The following is a 22635-nucleotide window of genomic DNA, read 5'->3' on the forward strand; positions in this document are numbered from 1 at the left end:
AGCTAAATAGCATGCCATAAAATTACCTCATTTACCCTGAGAGGAGTGTGGAAGACCAATCACAATCATTCTATTGATACTCATCATCCTTATAAGGTTCGGATTCTGGTGATAAGTGAAGAAAGCGAGTTATTTTAGGGTGGCACCCGGCAGGGGTGGCATAATGCCTCCAACCCTCCCAAGGCAGTGGCTGCTTAGAATATTCCCGGTGGCCTTGAAGCACGCACTGTCTGTCGCTCTGCTCCTTCTGCACATGCTGGTAGCCACCTTTGCTCTTCTTTTTACATGGATACTCTGCTTCCCCATCCTCAGAAATGAGTCATTTTAACAGGACACGGATCAACAGGACTGAAAACTGGGGGTTGACTAAAAAGGCCTGTAATCAACAGAAGGGGAATCAATCAATTATTGGTATTTATTGATTGCTTTCTGTAGCAAAAGCACTGAACGAAGAAGAAACTCTAGTACCCTTGAAGGGAAGCGAGAAGTACTGGGAGAGGGGAAAGTTACTAGCTTGAAGAAGCCTCATTAAGTTAGTCAATCATATTTATTGAGCACTTACTGTGTGCAGAGCACTATACTAAGTGCTTGGGAGAGTACAACATAACAATACAACAGGCACATTCCTTGCCCACAGTGAGCTTACAGTCTAGAGGACCACTAGTTAAGTATTAATTAGGCTCAAATATTAATGTTAATTAATTTATTAATGAATGTTGGGGGGGCATTTCTATTCTGAAACCAAATGGCTATCTAGGTCTTATTTATATATTTTTCTTGAAGCTCAACATGTTCACTTTGTGACCTGTTATTAATGCATTTCACATCAGTTCAGATCAAGAATCGCTGCAGAGAATGGGTGAGAGACTATCAAGCCTTTGAGGTGACAATACTGTGGGGCAGAGTGAGAGATGGGAAAGAGAAATTTCTTTGAGCGCAGAGCTAGGGATGGGAAAGAGAAAATTCTTTGAGCCCACAGCAAGGAGCTCTCCAGGAGAGACTTCCCATGCCTCAGGGAAGAGAAAATCATAGGATGGTGGCTACAATTTAAGAGGCTAAATTTGGGGAGCTCTCTGGGGCGGTCCTAACATCATCTTAAAATGAAAAAAGCAAAGGTTTTAGGCCCCTGGCGACTCTTTAGAGTGTCAAAGCTCTGTCTCGAGTGACTGAACGGGTTATTTTGGCTAGGAAAAGGGCTGGAGTCAATCAATCAGTAATGTTACGGGGCACCTACTATGTGCAGAGCACTCTACTAAGCACTTGGGAGAGTACACGTGCCTGGGATATAGTAAACGCTTAAAGCACATGTGCCTGGGATATAGTAGTAATAATAATAATAATAATAATAATGGCATTTGTTAAGCACTTACTATGTGCAAAGCACTGTTCTAAGCACTGGCGGGGGGGGATACAAGGTGATCAGGTTGTCCCACGTGGGGCTCACAGTCTTCATCCCCATTTTACAGATGAGGTAACTGAGGCTCCGAGAGGTTAAGTGACTTGCCCAAGGTAACACAGCAGACGTGGTAGAGCTGGGATTCAAACCCATGACCTCTGACTCCAAAGCCCGTGCTCTTTCCACTGAGCCTCGCTGCTTCACCAGTGCCATAATTATTACATCTACCTGTAGCTTGCTTATATTTTTGTCTGTACCCCTCTAGACTCTAAGCTCACTGTGGGCAGGGAATGTGTCTATCAACTCTGTTGTATTTTCCCAAGAGCTGAGTACAGTACTCTGTATACAGTAAGCATTCAAATACCATTGATTGAGTGATTTAGTACAATAGAAGAACCTCAAATTTCCACAAGGGTAACCAATACAAGTGTTCATTCACCAGTTTACCTATAATGACTCAAAGGTTTCTTACCAAATGTGTACCCTAATGAAGAAGTTGGAAATATTTTTTATCATTAGACTAGAAACATACCAGTAAAGTAATTTAAGCTTTCTCTTTGAATCGTTCTAATTTTACTTCTTCCATGGGTACCAAATGCACCAAGAAAGTGAGATTATATATATATATCTGTCAACTGTTGTAGGGAAAAAAAAATTTTCATTGTGTGTTATTAAATTTCATGGATAGCATTAGAAAAAGGGACTTAAAATTGGGAATTATATTTTCAAATACGGGTTTTGAAAAAATGCAAGAGAGATGAAGGGAAGTTGGAATCTTCCTAGCGGTAATTCCAAAGCTATTCATTTCTCTTTATAAAGAAGCCTCACTGAGGATAATGTATAACATACTAAAGTTTACTAATTCTGTTGCACTGCACACTCCCAACTACTTAGTGCAGTGTTCTGCCCACAGCAGCGGGGTTCAGTGGAAAGAGCTTTGCAGTCAGAGGTCGTGGGTTCAAATCCCGGTTCCACCAATGGTGAGCTGTGTGACCTTGGGCAAGTCACTTGACTTCTCTGTGCCTCAGTTACCTCATGTGTAAAATGGGGGATTAAGACTGTGAGCCCCCCGTGGGACAACTTGATCACCTTGTATGCTCCCCCCAGCACTTAGAACAGCGCTTTGCACATAGTAAGCGCTTAACAAATGCCATCATTAATATTACTCAATAAATACCAGCAATTAATTGATCAAAATCTTAATGCATTTGCATCAAAAACAAATAAAAGATTAATGTAATTTAACAATTCACAAATCAAGCACAAATTATGCACCTCCCTCACAAGGTAACTTTTTCTTTATCATTTTGCCTTATATTTCAGTCCCCTATAATTTCTTCTTGGCTTCCGTACACCACAGCTTTCTTCCCAAATATTAATGATGCAAATGGAGCAAGCTGATAAAACCTTTAAAGCAAGAATGGTTTAGATTCCTCCTTAGCTGCAATTTTCAGCAGTTGTCATTTTATTTGCAGTAGGTTTTAGAACTTGCCATGTCCTGACCATTTCTGGACTATAAATTTGAAAAATAGAGGGATGCAAACAATGCTTTGTTAATTTTTGTGTTTCCCATATGAGTCTTAGAGAAGACATAGGAAAAACTCTATTGGTAAAGAGATGATTTGCAACACGTGTGATTCTAGCTTTAATTCGGGGGAAAAAAATATCACTTTTCTTCTGGAAGACTAAACAAATTACTAAACTATCAAATCTCAATAGCAAAAGATCACTTTTTCATCCACAGAATCGGAGACATTTTGTATTGCATTGAGGAATTTGCTTGCTTTATTTTTGTACTTTTATCTTAAAAATATATTTAAACAAGAAACAAAGATAATATTGAATTTTTCCATAAACTTTGTTTTCTTATTTACAGTTACAGTGTAAATAACATTCCATTATACACAAATAAAGACTGTGCATTACTGTACTCTATCTTTCAGTATCTTTTCATAATACAGTACATACAGCTTGAAGCTATGCAACATATAAGCTTATAAAAGCTTGAGGAAAGAGGTTCAACCTTAATTGTAGATTAGTTTTAAAAAGGTCTGGCCTTAATTCTGCACAAGATTGTTTCACTGAAACCATTCTTTGTTAAATAAAAATGCCCTGTATTAGGGATGAAAATCAGGGTTTAAGTCACCACTGGATCCACTTAAACCATTACAAAAAACAAGCTCATTTTTTTTAAAATGCAGCACTATTACACGGAATCATTTAGCAACTAGATCTGAGTTCTGTTAATTAATTTTCAATTAATGACGTGAATGACAGTTGCTACAGCTCTAAATCAAAGGTTTTCCCCCACATCTTTAGATTGTTTTGTAAACAATGAAAATCCATATTTTGCCATTTCATTAAATCATACCTGCTCTCCAGTTGCACATGGGGAAAAGGAAGTCCTATGTTACTTAGGTGGGGCCGGGGAATAGCTCACATACATACCCTCACACATACGCGCGCACACAATCACACATCACTAAGATTACAGACTACAGCAGCACTTGTGTCTCAAGTTATGGTGCACGTGGATGCAATAAGGATTATAAAACGAGGAGGATAAAACACTCAACATCTGTTAAAACACAAAAAAGCTCATTACAGGAAAAGGCATTCAGACACTTCACACTGAGCCAATGAACCGAGGGGTTCAGTTTGCTGGACTCTCCAGGCGGCACACTCCTCCTTCAATGGCCACCGACTGTCCTGCCACAGCTCCGGGGGGAAGTCTTGAAATGTGAGTCTGTGGAGAGACACAGTGAGAACATTAAGAGAGGACTGGAAGAAGAAATAGGTGATAATAAAGTGGGAAACCAAAACACCCGGAATTTGGGCTTTCCTTCCCAAATCCAACAAGCAGGTGCAATCTACTGAGTAGCGGCTAAACAGTTTCTCTGGAAGCCAGTTTGTTATTATTATTATTTACAGCCCAAGATCTTGAGATATTTGTTGAAAGTATTTTGTCTAGAAAAGGCTAAAAACTAATTTACACTAAAGGCACCTGCAACTTTCCAACTATTTAGCTACATTTTTGACACTGACTGAACATTCCTCCTCTTTTCCATTGCCCAAGGGGGAGAAAAAACAGTTTTTAAAAGGCAGTACATTGGTCTAGTAAGCCATAAAATGAAAACAGCCTGCTAACTCATAAAGCAGACACAATTCTCTTGGCTGCTCCATTAACATCCTTTAACTCCGATCCAGAGGAAGTGAATGAACTTTGAGTTTGAGGGTTGGTTAGTAAAACTCTTTTCCTGTTATATTTCAGCCTGTCTGTTGAGGTGGCAATATGTACCAACCAAGGTAAATGACATTTGGCTAGTGGAAGCCCTGTCTCCATCAGGCCTGCCTGAAAAAATGCTTCATTAGAATGTGGGTTTGAATATTCTTGGTGCCTGCAAATAGTAGAATTTGCTATTTATCACAAAGGGCAATAAAGCACTTAATTCTCTGCTGGCTGCTAGTAGTTTCAATTAAAAGTGCATTCAAACTGGTTACAACTTATTACCTCTAATTCCCTAGGCAGAGACATCAAATCCCTGAGTTTAACGCAATTTGAGCTGTCAACTTGTAAAATGAAAAGGCTACTCCTCAGGAAATATTCTCAAGGGGTTTTAAACTTAATTAAAAGGCCAAATAGGTTGTATTTATAGATCCTCCTTCATCTGAGAATTGCAAAATCATTAAGTAGAACCAAAGAAAACCATATAGCAATTGAGCATATCATCATTTCAAGTTTTATTCACAATTCCAGACGTGCATATCACAGTTTTACTTGCCGTCTATGCTTTTTATGAAGCTACAAAAACAGAATTAAAATGTCTCAAGGGTGTCATTTAGTGGTTTCAGCTGAATTTTCTGCCTTCCTGTCTGACCTCCAAATACCTTTCCATTTTAGAAATTCAAATAAGATCTACCCCTTAGGAAAGAGAAGATTCTCTTAAAAGAGTCATTATTCCCTGACAATAAAAGGACAAATCTGGAAAGTTTCAATGTAAAAGCAGCCCCTAAAAATATGTTCTTTAACTGTTTGACCATTTCTAGCCATAGAGTATTTTTCCCCCCTTAAAGAATGGGATCAGGATGCTTCAGTTAAAGGAACCAAATAGTCATTAGAAGCAGTATGGCCTAGTGGCAGCAACCAGGGCCTGAGCGTCACTCGACCTGGGTTCCGATCCTAGCTCTGCCACCCGTCTGCTGTGTGAACTTGGGCCAGTAACTTAACTTCTCCCTGCCTCCGTTTCCACATCTGTAAAATGGGGGTTGATACTGTGAGCCCCATGTGGGACAGGAACTGTGTCCAACCTAATTATTCTGTATCTACTCCAGTGCTCAGTAGAGTGCCTAGCACATAGCATAGCACATGCTTTCAAATACCATAATTATTATTATAGTAGTGGTAGTAGTACACATAGGACTGATGACAGAAAACATATTTGTGGTAAAAGACCAATATAAGAAGTATATTTATATAAAAGTATAATGGACATAGTAGAGATGGTCTATTCTTACAGTCAGTTGAAAAGACTGAAGTGAACACATTACCTCTGACAGAAATCTAACGTTTTGAGTAATATAATTGTGTTTTTACTAGCAGATGGTGGCTGGATCCTGGAAGTCGGATATAGTTGGAAGTCTGGAAATGAGAAACTGGTCATTTCTGCATAGTGATGATAATGGCATTTGTTAAGTGCTTACTATGTGCAAAGCACTGTTCTAAGCACTGGGGGGATACAAGGTGATCAGGTTGTCCCACGTGGGGCTCACAGTCTTAATCCCCATTTTACAGATGAGGGAACTGAGGCACGGAAAAGTTAAGTGACTTGCCCAAAGTCACACAGCTGACAATTGGTGGAGCCGGGATTTGAACCCATGACCTCTGACACCAAAGCCCGTACTCTCTCCACTGAGCCACGGAAAAAAAAAAAACAGAAAACAGACTTGCCTACTACTCCGGACAGTAATTTACAATCTTAATGGTAAATTCCAACTGTGTTTACCATGTGGTTTGGACACGTGAAAACTTATCTACCTCTTTTCCCTCAATTCCCAAGCCCAAATCAGATTATTTTTGTTTTCTAGGTATGGATCTGTTAATTCAGTTTTGAATAATTATAATCTGTGGGATGGACTGTTTTAGATCAAATCTTTACAGCTATACACTTGTAGAGTGAAATCATTTGTCTGCATCGTATTCCAAAATAAATACTTTGGACAGTTCATGTATTAAAAGTATTCTGCCTAAAAACATTGTTGAGTTGGGTCATTAATCGGAAGGAAATCCATTTTCCATGAGAAATGGAGGTGGATAATGCTGACAGGAGCATAGGAGAGGAGTAGTGGGGTAGGGGTAGAGTGCAAAGGGGAAGAGTTTGTTTATGGAACCAAACTACAGAGGCCCTGACACTGAAATTAAAGCACTAGGTAACGTCTTTTTCCAAAATTGCTTAAAAATGGTGTGGCTTTGAATTCTTAGAATAACTTTCCAGTGAAGAGCACAAGCTGTTGGCATATATTTTATATAATTTTGTCTCATAACACCTCTGTGAGGCAATAACTCCCCTTTATACATTTTCGAACTAAGGCTCAGAGGAATTAAATGCTCCACTCAATGAGAGGTTGTTAGTGACGGAGCTGACTTTATTTATTTTCCCAATACACTGTTAATGATCATGAGACTATTCTATTCTTCCACATTAGCCTATGCTTTTTGAATCAGCACTTAATTCTCCTACAGCGTGTATGTCTTGGCAGATGCCACTCACAATGGCACTACAGTTTCTTCTGACCCTCTATCATCTTCTTCCCAGGTCGATGCATGTTGTGGGAAGAGCATTCCCTTATTCCCTAGCAGCATTCCATCCAAAGTGCCATGGGGAAATGCACATTCTGGGAGAACTAGGTGTTCAATTAGGAAGCAGAGTGCACAACAGAAATAGAGATTCAGTTCCATGAAGTGTAATTTCACTTGCATTCCACATTGACCTGATTGAACAAAATAACATGCTTCCAGCCTCTAAATTTGTACTATGGATTTGTAATTTGTAAATTTGGAAGCATTTCCTGATGAATCGGAAGCATACTCTCCCAATTCAACAGCCTACAAATGACATTAAAGTTTTCGAGAACTGCTGATGACTGTGCACTTGAAGCACATTCCCAAAAGAACTCCAGGGAAGTTTTGGCGGGATTAGGGTGCCGTTGGTAAATAGTCCTAAAGAACTGCATCTGATAAGATAATCTAAGAGGTCAACTAACATGTTTGATTTTAATAAAAGCTACAGTTTTCCGCCCAGTCGGATGGTACCACCTAAGCAGATCTAGCACGCAGAAGAACCTCCCACAAAAAAATGAGAATTGGTTGGTCTGATCCTTTCATTCATTCATTAAGCCATTCAATCGTATTTATTGAGCACTTACTGTGTGCATAGCACTGTACTAAGTTTCGGAAAGTACAGTACAGCAATAAAGAGAGACAATCCCTACCCACAACGGGCTTACAGTCTAGGGCGGGCCTGGAATGCCCTCCCTCTGCCCATCCGCCAAGCTAGCTCTCTTCCTCCCTTCAAGGCCCTGCTGAGAGCACACCTCCTCCAGGAGGCCTTCCCAGACTGAGCCCCTTCCTTCCTCTCCCCCTCGTCCCCCTCTCCATCCCCCCATCTTACCTCCTTCCCTTCCCCACAGCACCTGTATATATGTATATATGTTTGTACATATTTATTACTCTATTTATTTATTTATTTTATTTGTACATATCTATTCTATTTATTTTATTTTGTTAGTATGTTTGGTTTTGTTCTCTGTTTCCCCCTTTTAGACTGTGAGCTCACTGTTGGGTAGGGACTGTCTCTATATGTTGTCAATTTGTACTTCCCAAGCACTTAGTACAGTGCTCTGCACATAGTAAGTGCTCAATAAATACGATTGATGATGATGATGGTGGGGGGGGGGCAGACATCAAAACAAATAAACAGGCATCAATATAAATAAGTAGAATTGTAGCTATATACATATATACATAAGTCCAGTGGGGTGATGGGGGGCTGGGGGAAGGGAGAGCAAAGGGAGTGAGTGGAGGTGAGGTGGAAGTGGGAGCTGAGGAAAAGGGGGCTTAGTCTGGGAAAGTGATTGATTGGTGGATTTGAGGAGGGAGGATGTTCCAGGCCATTGGGCCGGTGGGTAAGACAGGTGAGATGGAGGCACAGTGAGAAGGTTAGCATCAGAGGCTTAGCACTTGGAGAAATCACTATTGAAATCAGTTTGGCCAATGAGATGGGAAAGAGGAGTTAGCAAGTTTAAACAGCAGCAGGGGACAGCCAACAGCAATAGCCTCAGGGTCCGCCAGGAGCTTCAGACAGTAACCCACCCCACCCCGACAAGACTCAGAGCTGGGGATCATCATCATCATCATCATCGATCGTATTTATTAAGCGCTTACTGTGTGCAGAGCACTGTACTAAGCGCTTGGGAAGTACAAGTTGGCAACATATAGAGACAGTCCCTACCCAACAGTGGGCTCACAGTCTAAAAGGGGGAGACAGAGAACAAAACCAAACATACTAACAAAATAAAATAAATAGAATAGATATGTACAATCTATACATATCTATTCTATTAGATATGTAGATATATGTTACCAACTTGTACTTCCCAAGCGCTTAGTACAGTGCTCTGCACACAGTAAGCGCTCAATAAATACGATTGATGATGATGATGTACAAGTAAAATAAATAAATAAATAAAAAGAGTAATAAATATGTACAAACATATATACATATATACAGGTGCTGTGGGGAAGGGAAGGAGGTAAGATGGGGGGATGGAGAGGGGGACGAGGGGGAGAGGAAGGAAGGGGCTCAGTCTGGGAAGGCCTCCTGGAGTAGGTGAGCTCTCAGTAGGGCCTTGTAATGGAAGGCCATGTAATGGAAAGAATAGAGAGCAGGGAGACTTCATTCATTCATTCATTCATTCATTCAATCATACTGACTGAGTGCTTACTGTGTGCAGAGCACGGTACCAAGTCCTTGGGAGAGTACGATACAACAATAAGCAGAAACATTTCCTGCCCACAAAGAGCATACAGGCTAGACTTTACTGAATCCTCGGAGCACAAACTATCAGACTGTGAGAAAGAACTCACAGGGGTGTTTGACGTTCTTATACTTTATCATTACCACTGTTTTCATAGTACTTTTCATTTTTTTATGGTATTTGTTAAGCACTTACTGTGTGCCAGGTACTGTACTGGGCACTGGGGTAGATACAAGCTAATCAGGTTGGACGCAGTCCACGTCCCACATGGGGCTCACAGTATTAATTCCCATTTTACAGATGAGGTAACTGAGGCACAGAGAAGTTAGTTGCCCAAGGTCTCACAGCAGACAAGTGGTGGAGCCCAGACTAGAACCCAGGACCTTCTGACTACAGGCCTGCCTATGCTCTATCCACTAGACAACACTGCTTCTCATGGTACACGCTTAAAATTGGCTCAGGAAGGACACTCAGTTCACATCAGCATCCCGGGCTCATGGGCATGAAAAGAAAACACCAAGATGAAGGCACTCAGGTAACCCAGGAATTATGCACATAATGTAAATTCTATTATTATTACAAATTGTTACAGTAACTGGTTGCCTCAGTTCTGACTCTCACACCTGAATATGCTACAATTCTCAAACACTTTAGATTCAGAATAAGTTTGCTCTGAAAGGGTAAGATTGATTAGTCGATATTTCCCAAAAGAGAATTGTTCCTCCAGCCATTTTTCAAAATGATATTAACTGCTTCTGAGGCAAACACATTCAATTGCACTGGAAACTGAAAGTCAAAATGATTATAGTTGCAAATTACAGAGCTTTTTATACTATCACAGTTGACCTTCTTCAAGAAAAAAAAAATCAGAAATCATTAATTACTGACAGAAATAAATGGAAATAAAAACAGACCATGGTTTAACGCCAGAGAATGGAGGGACAGAATTTGGAATAAGTAAATAAAATATTTCAGGAAAACCATTAGTTGTCTATTCTGTCAATATAAATGTGCTTACAAGAACTCTTAACTGATTTTGCAATCTACGGAAAAGTTCTGATTCCATCTCATTACAAATTTAAGGTTTTTTGCTATTTCAGTCCTGCAACTGTCAGGGCAACACAAACATACTTAGTATTATGATGATAGCACCAACGTATAAAAGTAAATTGTCAGTACCTACCATTTCTCACATACAAAACTATCTGAAAGGAATGTAAATAGATAGAATCTCTTAACCATATCCAAATGGCTTAATTAGTATTAAAATGTTGAGTTTTTTCAATGTCTCTGGTAACATTTTGTTTATGGTACACCAAAATCATAGGCTATAGTCTTCATAAGGGAATTTTAATCCTCATGTAGCATTAAGAAAAATGAGCCTTAGGGAATGGCAAGAGTTCTCTTATTATACAGACATAAGACATGTATGCAGTATAATCTCAGTGAATGAATGGTACTGAAGCTAAAATATTAAATGGAATATATAATTACGGACTTCAAAGTAAAAATAATAAGGGTGTAATATGTGCAAGGCTGTGCAAGTTGTGTTGGCTTTCTAAAAGTTAAATCCAATAACATACTTGAACTCATAACTATGTCTTAATCACTCAGAATAACTTTGTACAGAGGCAGAATAGCATATTCACTTTGACCATATGATGATATGTCCAATTTAATGTGTAAACCAATGTTTTTAGATTTTTTTCTTCTGGTTAAAAACTAAAGACTATTTATTGTAAATAGTTATAATATTTGGGACTAACATGATGCTTCTCTTCTGAAGAGGTAAGACCTTATCGAGCAGATCTCAACCCTGAAAGATTTTTTTAGATACAGAGAAATGGAATCAGAGACATTACATGGTTTGTCCATAGTGTGAAACCTGGAAATGGGAAGCATTAAAACTAAGGCTTCTAATTCTCAGTGTGCTGTCGTAGCCACAAAACCACATGCTCAATCAATACGTCATATTTACTGAGTGCTTACTGTGTACAGGGCACTATACTAAGTGCTTGGAATAGTACAACACAACAATATGACACATTCCCTGCCAACAACGAGCTTACAGTTGAGAAGGGGAGATGGATAATAATACAAATAAATTACAGATATTTACATTAGTGCTATGGGGCCGGGGCCGGGGTGGTGAATAAAGGGAACAAGTCAGAGGGATGCAGAAGGGAGTGGGAAAAGAGGAAATGAGGGCTTAGTCAGGGAAGTTCTCCTGGAGGAGATGTGCCTTCAAATGAGGCTTTGAAGATGGAGAGTAATTGTCTTTCGGATATGAGGCAGGAGGGCGTTCCAGGCCAGAAACAGGATGTGAGTGAGAGGCTGGTGGTGAGACAGATGAGATTGAGGTACAATGATTAGGTTCGTTCAATTCATTCATCCATTCATATTTATTGACCGCTTACTGTATGCAGAGCACTGTACTAAGCACTTGGAAAGAACAATACTGCTACTACTACTAATAATAATGGTATTTTTTAGGCACTTACTATATGGCAAGCACTGTACAAGGCAATCAGGTTATCCCACACGGGGCTCACAGTCTTAATCGCCACTTTCCAGATGAGGTAACTGAGGCACAGAGAAATTAAGTGACTTGCCCAAAGTCACACAGCAGACAAGTGACATAGCGGGATTAGAACCCACGATCTCTGACTCCCAAGCCTGTGCTCCTTGCACTGAGCGACACTGCTTCTCAATACAGCACTAAAAAGAGACAATCCCTGCCCACAATGGGCTTACAGTATGGGGGAGGAGACAGACATCAATCAATCAATCAATCAATCATATTTATTGAGCGCTTACTGTGTGCAGAGCACTGTACTAAGCGCTTGGGAAGTACAAGTTGGCAAAATATAGAGACAGTCCCTACTCAACAGTGGGCTCACAGTCTAAAACGGACATCAAAACAAGCACAGGCATTTCACCCTATTCACCTTCCCTTCTGCATCGTCTATGCACTTGGATTTGCACTCCTTAGGAACTTGATATTTCACACCACCTCCAGCCCCACAGCACTTGTGTATATATTCCTTATACTCTGCCATTTCCCCGATCTGTCTCCTCTGCTAGCCTGTAAGATCCTCGTGGGCAGGAATTGGTGCCTATCAACTCTACTGTACTGAACTTTCCCAAGATCTTAATACAGTGCTTTGCATATTGTAAGACTCAATAGCTAACAATGATTGATTAAGATTCTGATAGGAGAAGCAATGGAGCATAAAGATAAGCACATAAGTACTGTAGGCAGAGGGGGTAGGGTGAGTACTTAACTAAATAGTGGGTAAGTATGGGCTTAAATGCATAGGTGATGCAGTAGGGAGGGAAATAGAGTGTGGGGAGTGAAAGATGAATTGGGGAGGGCTTCTCGAAGGAAATATAATTTTAGCAGGGATTTGAGGATGGAGACAATGATCTGCCAGAAGTGAGGGGGAGGGAGTCCCAGGCAGGAGAGAGGGCATGAGCTAAGGCTCAACAGCAAGAGACAGGAGTTAGGCACTTGTGAGGAGTTTGGCGTCAGAGGAGAGAAATGAAGGACTAGGTTGTAATGGAAGAGGATGAAGATAGATGGTGGAAAGAGAGCTGATCGAACGCCTAGTTCAGAAGTTTCTGTTGGATGCCGAGGTGGAGGGGCAACAACTGAAGGTATATGAGAAGGGAGATATGCACAGAACACTGTTTTAGAAAAATCATACAGGCAGCATCACGAATGACCTGGAGAGGGAAGAGGCCAGGAGCAGGGAGGGCAGCAATGAGACTGATACAGTAATTGAAATGGGATATGACAAATGCAATCAAGGACTTGAGCTATACTGAGCCATTATAAATGAATTGTATGTGATTACACGGCTATTTTCTGCTCACATTATTATTATTCCTTCCTCTTGGTCTCTCACTCCCATTACCCCCTCCAGCTTCTGCTTGAAGACGCAAATCCTAAATCTCTTCAAACTGCTAAAATCACTTGCTACTTCTCTCCTCCCCTACTTACCACTACTTTCAATCTCAATAAATCAATCAACGGTATCACTATGTGCGAAGCACTGTACTAAACACTTCGGAGAGTACAATACAACAGAATTGGTAAATATGATCACTGTCTCCAAGAAGCTAACCATATATTCTCCAAAGGCTTCTTCCCCTTATCTTCAAACCCTGTGACATCTCACCTAGAGTAAATAAAAGTCCTCTTAGCCCCAGAGACCCCTCCAGGCACTGCCCCATCTCTCTGCTCACATACATGTCCAAACTCCTCTCCACCAACTCTCTTCCCAAACCACTGCAGTCAGGCTTTCAACATCTTCACCCTACCAAGACAGCTCCCTAAAGTCATGGTATTATGGCTAGATTACTGATTCATTCTTCTTCTTTATCACGTATGCATTTAATTATTTATCCTGACACTTCAAAAAATTTCTCTCTTCCTCCATTAGAATGTAAACCCAACACTTAGGTTTTTCACTTCCCAAGCATTTAGTACAATGCACTTAGTGAGGCTTAGTAAAAACTATTACCACTACTAGTAATAATTGCAATATTCACTAATATTCACTATTTATTTATTTTACTTGTACATATCTATTCTATTTATTTTACTTTGTTAGTATCTTTGGTTTTGTTCTCTGTCTCCCCCTTCTAGATTGTTAGCCCACTGTTGGGTAGGGACTGTCTCTATATGTTGCCAACTTGTACTTCCCAAGCGCTTAGTACAGTGCTCTGCACGCAGTAAGCATTCAATAAATATGATTGATTGATTCACTGATTAAGCACTTACTACGCGCCTGGTACTCTACTGGGTGCTGGGGTAGAAGCTAAATAATCAGGGTGGACACAAACCCTGTTCCGTAGGGATCTCAGTCTAAGGCAGAAGAACAGGTATTTAATCCCCATTTTGTAGAGGAAATTGAGGAACAGATATGTTTGTGTTACTACCAATCAATCAATTGTATTTATTGAGCGCTTACTGTGTGCAGAGCACTGTACTAAGCACTTGGGAAGTACAAGTTGGCAACATATAGAGACAGTCCCTACCCAACAGTGAGCTCACAGTCTAGAAGAGGGAGACAGAGAACAAAACAAAATATATTAAAAAAATAAAATAAATAGAATAAATGTGTACGAGTAAAATAACTAAATAAATAGAGTAATAAATACGTGCAAACATATATACATATATATAGGTGCTGTGGGGAAGGGAAGGAGGTACGGTGGGGGGATGGAGGGGGGGAGGGGGAGAGGAAGGAGGGGGCTCAGTCTGAGAAGGCCTCCTGGAGGAGGTGAGCTCTCAGTAGGGCCTTGAAGGGAGGAAGAGAGCGAGCTTGGCAGATGTGGGGAGGGAGGGCATTCCAGGCCAGGGGGATGACATGGGCCGGGGGTCGACGGCGGGACAGGCAAGAACGAGGTACGGTGAGGAGATTAGCGGCAGAGGAGTGGAGGGTGCGGGCTGGGCTCTAGAAGGAGAGAAGGGAGGAGACGTACGAGGGGGCGAGGTGATGGACAGCCTTGAAGCAGAGGGTGAGGAGTTTCTGCCTGAAACTCTACTACAAGTACCACTACTACTTGTGACCCCTTGATCAATAAATGTTTTTCAACTCACCCATTAGGCTAATATTGAGGTAAAGTGGGATGCTTGCGGTTAACGGTATTGGTTTCCCATACAAAATAAGTAATGGAAATATAGCTAAGAGCTGCCTCAGGATAACATGTTTTACCTCTCAATGACACAAGGCTAATATAACAAATATATTTTCCTTCATTTTAGCAAGTGCAAATATTCACATTCTCTGAAGAAACATCATTACCTAACATGGGGATAAACACATTACCTGAATGCTGAAGTAAGCTTTACTTCAAGTTGTCCTTTACAGATAACTCAGAGCTAGCCAGAGAATTTCCTCATCTCTGGAGAGAGTTGGTAAATATGCTTGAAGTCTACAGAAAGACTCTGAGTTGGTAGACTCGGATAAATCTTGGCTCATTATGCTACCTCAACTCTTGATAGTGCAGGGAGAAATCAAGCCACAAATTTAATAAATGCCCTTTCAAAGAAAGCAGGAAACAAAGTAACCACACCAAGTGTTTACTTTTTTTAAAAAGGAAAAAAAAATATGCTCTGCCCCTCCCTTTCTTCTATTTTGAGCTGAGCTTCCCATCCGTAATGTTGCTTTACTTGCAATACAATAAAATTCCAGCCTTTATGACAGAGATGATTTTTTGATCAATAGAAGTCAGCAGCCAAGACGTTTGTGGTTTTTCTCTGGAAAGCATTTGCAGCCACAGGCTCAAAGGAGGAAGAAAGGGAGAGGGATTAACTCTCTTCAAGGAAGGTCAAAAACATAATTTAAAAGTGAACCAGGAGGAGCAGCTGTGTCTGTCAGCCCAATCAAGATTACCAGCTGGAGAATTTACCAGCAATACGAAAACAATGTACACCAGATGTCAAAGGATGCAACTGTGAGCAAGAAAACATCTCTGGGCACAATGTGGAACTGTTAGCTCTATTTACTAGCCAGATTTCATGTTAAATATTAAAAAGACTTCTATAGGCCACCATCACTTGGGAATAACAGGAACATCTCCTCACATGGGACTTTCAAAATATTGCTGCACACATCTAATCTAGCTTTCGTGTCTCATTCAATGCCATAAATTTTCACTTGTCTAAAATCTATTCTTAGTTTAGAACACACAGATGAGGAGTGGCAAAAGTAAACTTTCCTGCAGTGCCTATGTAATCCTTCTTGTATCATTAGCTTTATTCTAATTTGGTTTGGGGAAATAGGATTGGAGGCAGAGGAGGGGGGAATTAAGTTAACATAAGCAGAGGAAAGAGAGAATGGCCCTTTTCAATTCTTGAAGGATGAAAACATGAAGAAAAGTAAATAGGCATGCATCACTAGGAAAGATGGTCAATGATTTTGAAAACCAAGGAGCTAGAAATCAATGAAGTGCTATTGCCATTGTACAAAATACTTTGGTATTGGGCTTTCAAAATGCTGCTGTTGAAACGTTTATATTAACATTGATTTTTCATAGAAATTATGTCTCCTACTTGCCTCGTTGCCAAACCACCCACTCACACCTCAAAATGAAATGGTGCAATTACATTTATACCTTCCAAAGATTCAGAAATTGTAGTTATGTTGCCATGGTGCTCCTGCACCAAAAGATGGTAATAATAATAACAATGATAATAATAATAATAGTGTCATTTGTTAATCACTTACTATGACCAAGTACTATACTATGCTAGATATAAGACAATCAGGTAACAAACACACAGCCCCTGTCCCACATGAGCCTCACAGTCTACAGAGGAAGAAGAGCAGGTACTTAATACCCATTTTACAGATTAGGAAACAGAAGCCCAAAGAATTAAGTGACATGCACAAGGTCACACAGGAGGTAAGTAGTGGGACTGGGATACTAATAAGAATGAAAACCACAAGTAGGGATCTGCTTGCTATTTTTACAAACACATTCTTGTGTTGTAGAGATGGGTTTGCAATAAGAAATGCTATTAGTGAAGGAAAAACTGCCAATGATGCATCTGGTTCCCCAGATAATGAGATAAATTAGACCATGCAGTATTTTTAAATGAACAACAAATTTTTCTTTGTCATCAAAAGAACAGCTACAATATTGGCTGGTGTCAATTCATAACAGAATTTGCCATTTCTGATCAATTTTCAAATGCTCAGTGTTGGTGGGACAAAATGTTAAAAAATATTTTGAAAGCTTTATTTACCTACCTTGTCAAGTCATTATTAGAGAGCTGCAATAACCAGGGATGTTAACCCTGCGTCTAGTTATGTCTCAAATGGATAAACAAGAAAAACATTTAGGAGGCATATTTCAAAAATAAGACTAACATTTTTCTTAGAGAAAAAAATGAAGAAAACATAAAACATTATATCACTAAACCTGCCGGGAATAAACATAGTAAAGTAAGACGTGATGTCATGTATTAAAAAAAATAAACAACTTAGAAGTTGCCTTACTAAAACAGTTCAGACCTACCAGTCTACACAGGGTGGCTAATACACATTTTGCATGGTTTCTTCCTACTGTTCTTCCAAACCCCTGTAAAACTCCTACTATGCACTGTGTGAGTCTGGGTACTCCCAATGTCATCTGAGCCCATCAACTAGACAGGTCTGATATGAATCGTCAAAATTGCAGATTTTTCTGGTTATTATCCAAACTTTATGACTTACCTTGGCTTTGCCATCTTGGGCTGACATATACCCAACACACATGCTCTCAGTTGTGTGGCTCCATAGAAACTCCACTGTCATGAAAGAAACACAAATACATTTGATTAAGCATGCAAACTAAATCTCTGAATTTTACTCAAATGTTGAAGAGAGCATTTTAGGACTCTCATTTCTCCTACTCCCTCTCCCTTCTGTGCCACCTATAAATTTGGATGTGTACCCTTTAAGCACTGGATATTCAGCCCACCCTCAGCCCCAAAGCACTTAGGTACATATTCATAATTTATTTATAATAATGCCTTTCTTCCCCTCTAGACTGAAAGCTCTTGGTGGGCAGGGATAAGTCTACCAACTCTGTTGTGTTATACTCTCCCAAGTGCTTAGTACAATACTCTGCACACATTTAAATACAAAAAATACCACAGATCGATAGGTTGAATTATTAGTATTTAACAGATCTATCCAACTCACTACTGTCTTTTTCCTCTTAATTATAATGAATCTAAGTACAAATACCCAGAAATATTTAAATCAGCTTTTCCTTCCCAACTGCTAAGGATAGCTTTCTCAAAGTGCTTGTAGCTGGCAAATGATGGTTCAAAGACCCGAAGGCTTACAGGACAAATGAGGACGGTCACATTGGGAATCCTTACTTAATGTTTTTCACAGTGGATTTAAATCAATGAGATTTTCTTGAGCACTTGCCTTATGCAGAGCACTGAACTAAGTGCTTGGAAGAGTTCAATAGAAGAGTTGGTAGATATGTTCCCTGTTCAAAACAAGCTTACAGTCTAGGACTCCACACCAAAATGCTTCCTCCACACTCTCTCCATTTTCCTTCCCAGAAATTAGCCAATTCCTCCCGACTTTTTACTTAGAGAGTATTAATAATGAGAAAAAACACAAAGAATTGCTACCGTGACTATAAAACAGAATGCAATGGGAGCTCAGGGATGAAGTGGCCAGGATTATAAGTGCATTATTGGTCCTATCCAGGCATATATGTAGGTGGATTTTACTGCATGGTATCTTTTTTTTGAGTGGGTGCATATCTACCTATACATAAACATATCTATATAGTTATATAGCTATATAGAGATATGTATATATGGTAGGTATCTATCTATATCCCCTCTCTGGGTCGCACCTGGAGAATTTCTAGTACTCTACCAGTCTCAACTATGGGAGGGAGAGTCAAGCAGGGGCATATCCATTCCATTCCCAGCTTGGACAGTGGCTAGCGAGTGGAAGGCAATCTGCTACAAGTCAAAACTCACCTGTACTGGGCATCATCATCATCATCATCAATCGTATTTATTGAGCGCTTACTATGTGCAGAGCACTGTAGTAAGCGCTTGGGAAGTACAAATTGGCAACATATAGAGACAGTCCCTACCCAACAGTGGGCTCACAGTCTAAAAGCAGCAGCATGGGAGAGAGTCGAACGCGGATACTCAAGTTTACTGTGCGGAAGGAGGCAATGGTGAACCGCCTCCATATTTTTTACCAGGAAATCTCTATGGATCCACTACCAGAACAACTGCTGATGGAGGTGGGGCATTCTGGGAGAGATCAATCAATCAATCAATCGTATTTATTGAGCGCTTACTGTGTGCAGAGCACTGTACTAAGCGCTTGGAAAGTACAAGTTGGCAACATATAGAGACAGTCCCTACCCAACAGTGGGCTCACAGTCTAAAAGAGAGATGTGTCCATGGCATTGCTATGAGTTGGAGAAAACTCGACAGCACAAGACAAGATATCTCTCTCTCTCTCTCCCTATATATATATATGTATATGTTTATATAGAGAGTTGAGGGAAATTTGTACTGTAAATGATGTAATACAAAGTGCACTTCTCATTCAAAATTTACGATTGTTACCTGAAATGAATTTTTTATCTGCTTAGAATCTGTAATTTTAAATATTCTGAATTGCAAAATAGTAGCTGGAACACAAAACTCATAATGACATTTTCTTTCAGAAGTTATTTTCTGCTGAATGTAATTGGTAATTTTAAAATTTACGAGGCTTTTCCCAAAGCAAGCCAAACATAAAACAAAAAAAGTCTTCTCTCTTCACCTAATAAAGATTTTAGAAATCTGTGCTGATCAAAATGCATTTAAATGAAATTTGAGCTTGAGTTTGAACTTATGTATACTTGGCCACTGGCTTGTTTATATCTACCAGTCAATTGAGCCTGAGGACAAGTGTTTTGAGTTCAGACATAACTTTAGGATCAGTGATTCTAAGATTTTGAACACTCTGCCAGCCATCTGTGGGAGAACAACCATACGAGAAAAACGAATTCTTTTTAGATATGTGGTTCACTTCCTCAACAATTACTTACTAAACCTACCAATCTGCCTAACAGACACTCAGTTGAATGCAGCAAGGAAACAGCATCAGGCAAGTAAAGCAAACTAGTTTTCACAGATGATTTTTTTTTCCTACCCATCTGTTTCACACTATAAAAATCCTTAAAATCTAGAGTGTGGTCTGGAGTATTCTAAATCTTCTAACAGTGACTGCACTCAACAAGTCTTACTGAATTTCATTATACTAAAACAACAATGAAATTCAATTTGAGTACAAAGCTGTCAGCTTCCTGATATTATCTTCCCTCTTCACTTACTCCCCACCTACTAAAATCAGGGTTGGAAGCTAACTCAAAAAATAACTTTAATGAAAAAAAGCGAAAGGAGTTGGAAAGAAAACAACTGGAATAACTACACCTGAAATTACAAAGGCATAACATCATAGGACATGCTATTACTTGCGTTTTAGATGTTCACAAGACTACATTAATTCATTATTTGCACTGAAGTAAATGAAACTCAATATTGACAGTGCAAAGCTACACAAAAAGCCCACTAATTTCACATTTATGCAAAGAATATCACAGGATACATCAAATCTACTATGCTAAAAATGAAAGAAACAAAAATAACAAATGGTACCATTTCACTCATAGTGGGTCAGCTCTTTTGTGAGACCTGAGAGTCAAAAGCCTAGGTTTTGATAGCTTAAAAAACAAAACAACAATCCAAACTCTACAAAAATGTTAATTTAGGACCAAACTCAGCTAAATGAGCCATTTCCTGGGAATAAAACCATAAAAAGCACAGTTGGTGGAACACTTTTTAGGAAAAGGTTTGTTCGGGACAAAAATATGACTCAGAATAAAACACTTCCTTAAATTGCCACAACTTGCCTCTACTTGCAGCCTTGTGTGCTCCCTTTTCACAGATAAGGGAGTTCAAGCAGCAGGAGGAGCCAAACAGACGCATGTATGGGGGAAGGACATCATTTGACTTTTAAAAATGATATTTTACCTTCATTTCTGATAATAGACAGGATTAACGTGTTAGATTATAAACTCGTTATGGGATGGGAATGTGTCCACTAATTCTGTTGTTCTGTACTCTCCCAAGGGCTTAGTATAGTGCTCTGCACATACTAAGTGCTCAATAAATACCACTGATTGATTATTTTTTTATGGTATTTGTTAAATGCTTATTATGTGTCATGCACTGTTCTAAGTGCTGGGGTAGATACAAGATAATCAGGTTGGACACAATTCATGTCCCACATGGGGTTCCCCGTCTTAATCCCTGTTTTCCAAATCATGTAACTGGGGCACAGAGAAGTTAAGTGACTTGTCTAAAGTCACGCAGCAGACAAGTGGCAAAGCCAGGACTAGAACCCAGGTCCTTGATTGATTGCTTGACTGATTGGCCCTATACTTTGAAGAGGGTAAACAGTCACATCTCCTACTTCCTTCCCCAAAAATGACCCTGATCTGGCTCCTGTCACTATTTCCCACTTTAGGCAGAGAAGGTCTCTGGACCTTCATCAGTATTCTTCGGCAAATAGTAACAGTGGGAAACTTGGCCCTTCCTAAGAGACTGACAGACATACGCCTCTCTAAACTGCAAGCTTGCTGTGGGCAGGGTACGTGTATATTGTACTCTCCCAAGAAGCATGTAATAAATATGACTGATTGATCAATTGATTTTTTTTTTACTGGTATTTATTAAGCACTTACTATGTGCCAGGCACCATACTAAGTGCTGGGATAGATACAAGCTAATCAGGTAGAACATAGTCCATGTCCCATGTGGGGCTCACAGTCTAAATCCCTATTTTATGGATGAGGAAACTGAGACACAGAGAAGTTAGTTGACTTGCCCAAGGTCACACAGCAGACACGTGGCAGAGCTGGGATCAGAACCCAGGTCCTTTGGCTCCCAGGCCTGTGCTCTTTCCGTTAGGTCATACTGCTTCTCAGTTATTGTTCAATCATGTCCACATACAGGAATTTGGTTTGGAAGGTATCACAATCCTACTCTGGGAAGAATGCTGAACGGTTCATATTATCACATGTGTATGATGAAGATAGTAACTCTTAAAACAGGGAGTGGTCATTGCAGATTTCCAAGCTAAAGCAGTTGAAAATTGATGGAAAACTCAAGAATACACCATTTACAATTTGCACTGAATTTAGACTGTATGAATATGTGAACATTAACTCTGAGGAACACTTCTTACTTTTTCAAACTAGATACATGAGAAAATGGCACTAGTCTCCTTGATAGCGATACTGCCATATTGGTCAAACTCCTAGATCAGGGTGAATTAGCAAGATCCCAAAAGGCTAATTTTTCCATTAAAGCACCCCAAATTCAAAGTTACAACTTTTAAAAAATGGGTAGTTTACACAGTTTGAGTTTTCTTGTATAAAAATTTCTGAAATTTGTCTTGCCCCTTCCAAATTTTCTGATTTCCTAGTTTAAAATATAGTTTTGGATTCCTTTATCAAAAGTAGAGCATTCTCTTTGAATGTTGATTGTATTTTTTAAAAAAAATCACTATTTAAATTATATGTAGTGGTCTGTTGCAAATTCAAGTGCATATAATGCCAAATTTAAAATCCTATACTCACGAACACCAAGGAATAGAGAACAAACACCAAAG

General features: G+C 39.6%; 1 protein-coding gene and 1 non-coding gene across 4 annotated transcripts in view; one reads left to right on the top strand and one right to left on the bottom strand.

Annotated features, from left to right (window-relative positions):
• Window positions 1-3160: 3160 nt before the first annotated feature.
• The window catches only part of TASP1 (taspase 1), a 129817-nt gene continuing 110342 nt past the window's right edge, over window positions 3161-22635 (bottom strand). For all 3 annotated transcript variants that reach the window (XM_038751612.1, XM_038751613.1, XM_038751610.1), the window contains exons 13-14: window positions 17659-17732; window positions 3161-4142 (exon numbers count right to left, since the gene is read on the bottom strand). In XM_038751612.1, coding sequence (XP_038607540.1) covers window positions 4050-4142; window positions 17659-17732 — 167 coding nt within the window. In that variant the 3' untranslated portion in view covers window positions 3161-4049. The remainder of the gene's footprint in view (window positions 4143-17658; window positions 17733-22635) is intronic.
• On the top strand, window positions 18788-18925 carry LOC119932624. The gene has a single exon (XR_005452369.1). It is a non-coding gene; the product is annotated as a small nucleolar RNA SNORA7 (small nucleolar RNA).

Source organism: Tachyglossus aculeatus, chromosome 9 (genome assembly GCF_015852505.1).
Source record: "Tachyglossus aculeatus isolate mTacAcu1 chromosome 9, mTacAcu1.pri, whole genome shotgun sequence".
Lineage (NCBI taxonomy): Eukaryota > Metazoa > Chordata > Mammalia > Monotremata > Tachyglossidae > Tachyglossus > Tachyglossus aculeatus.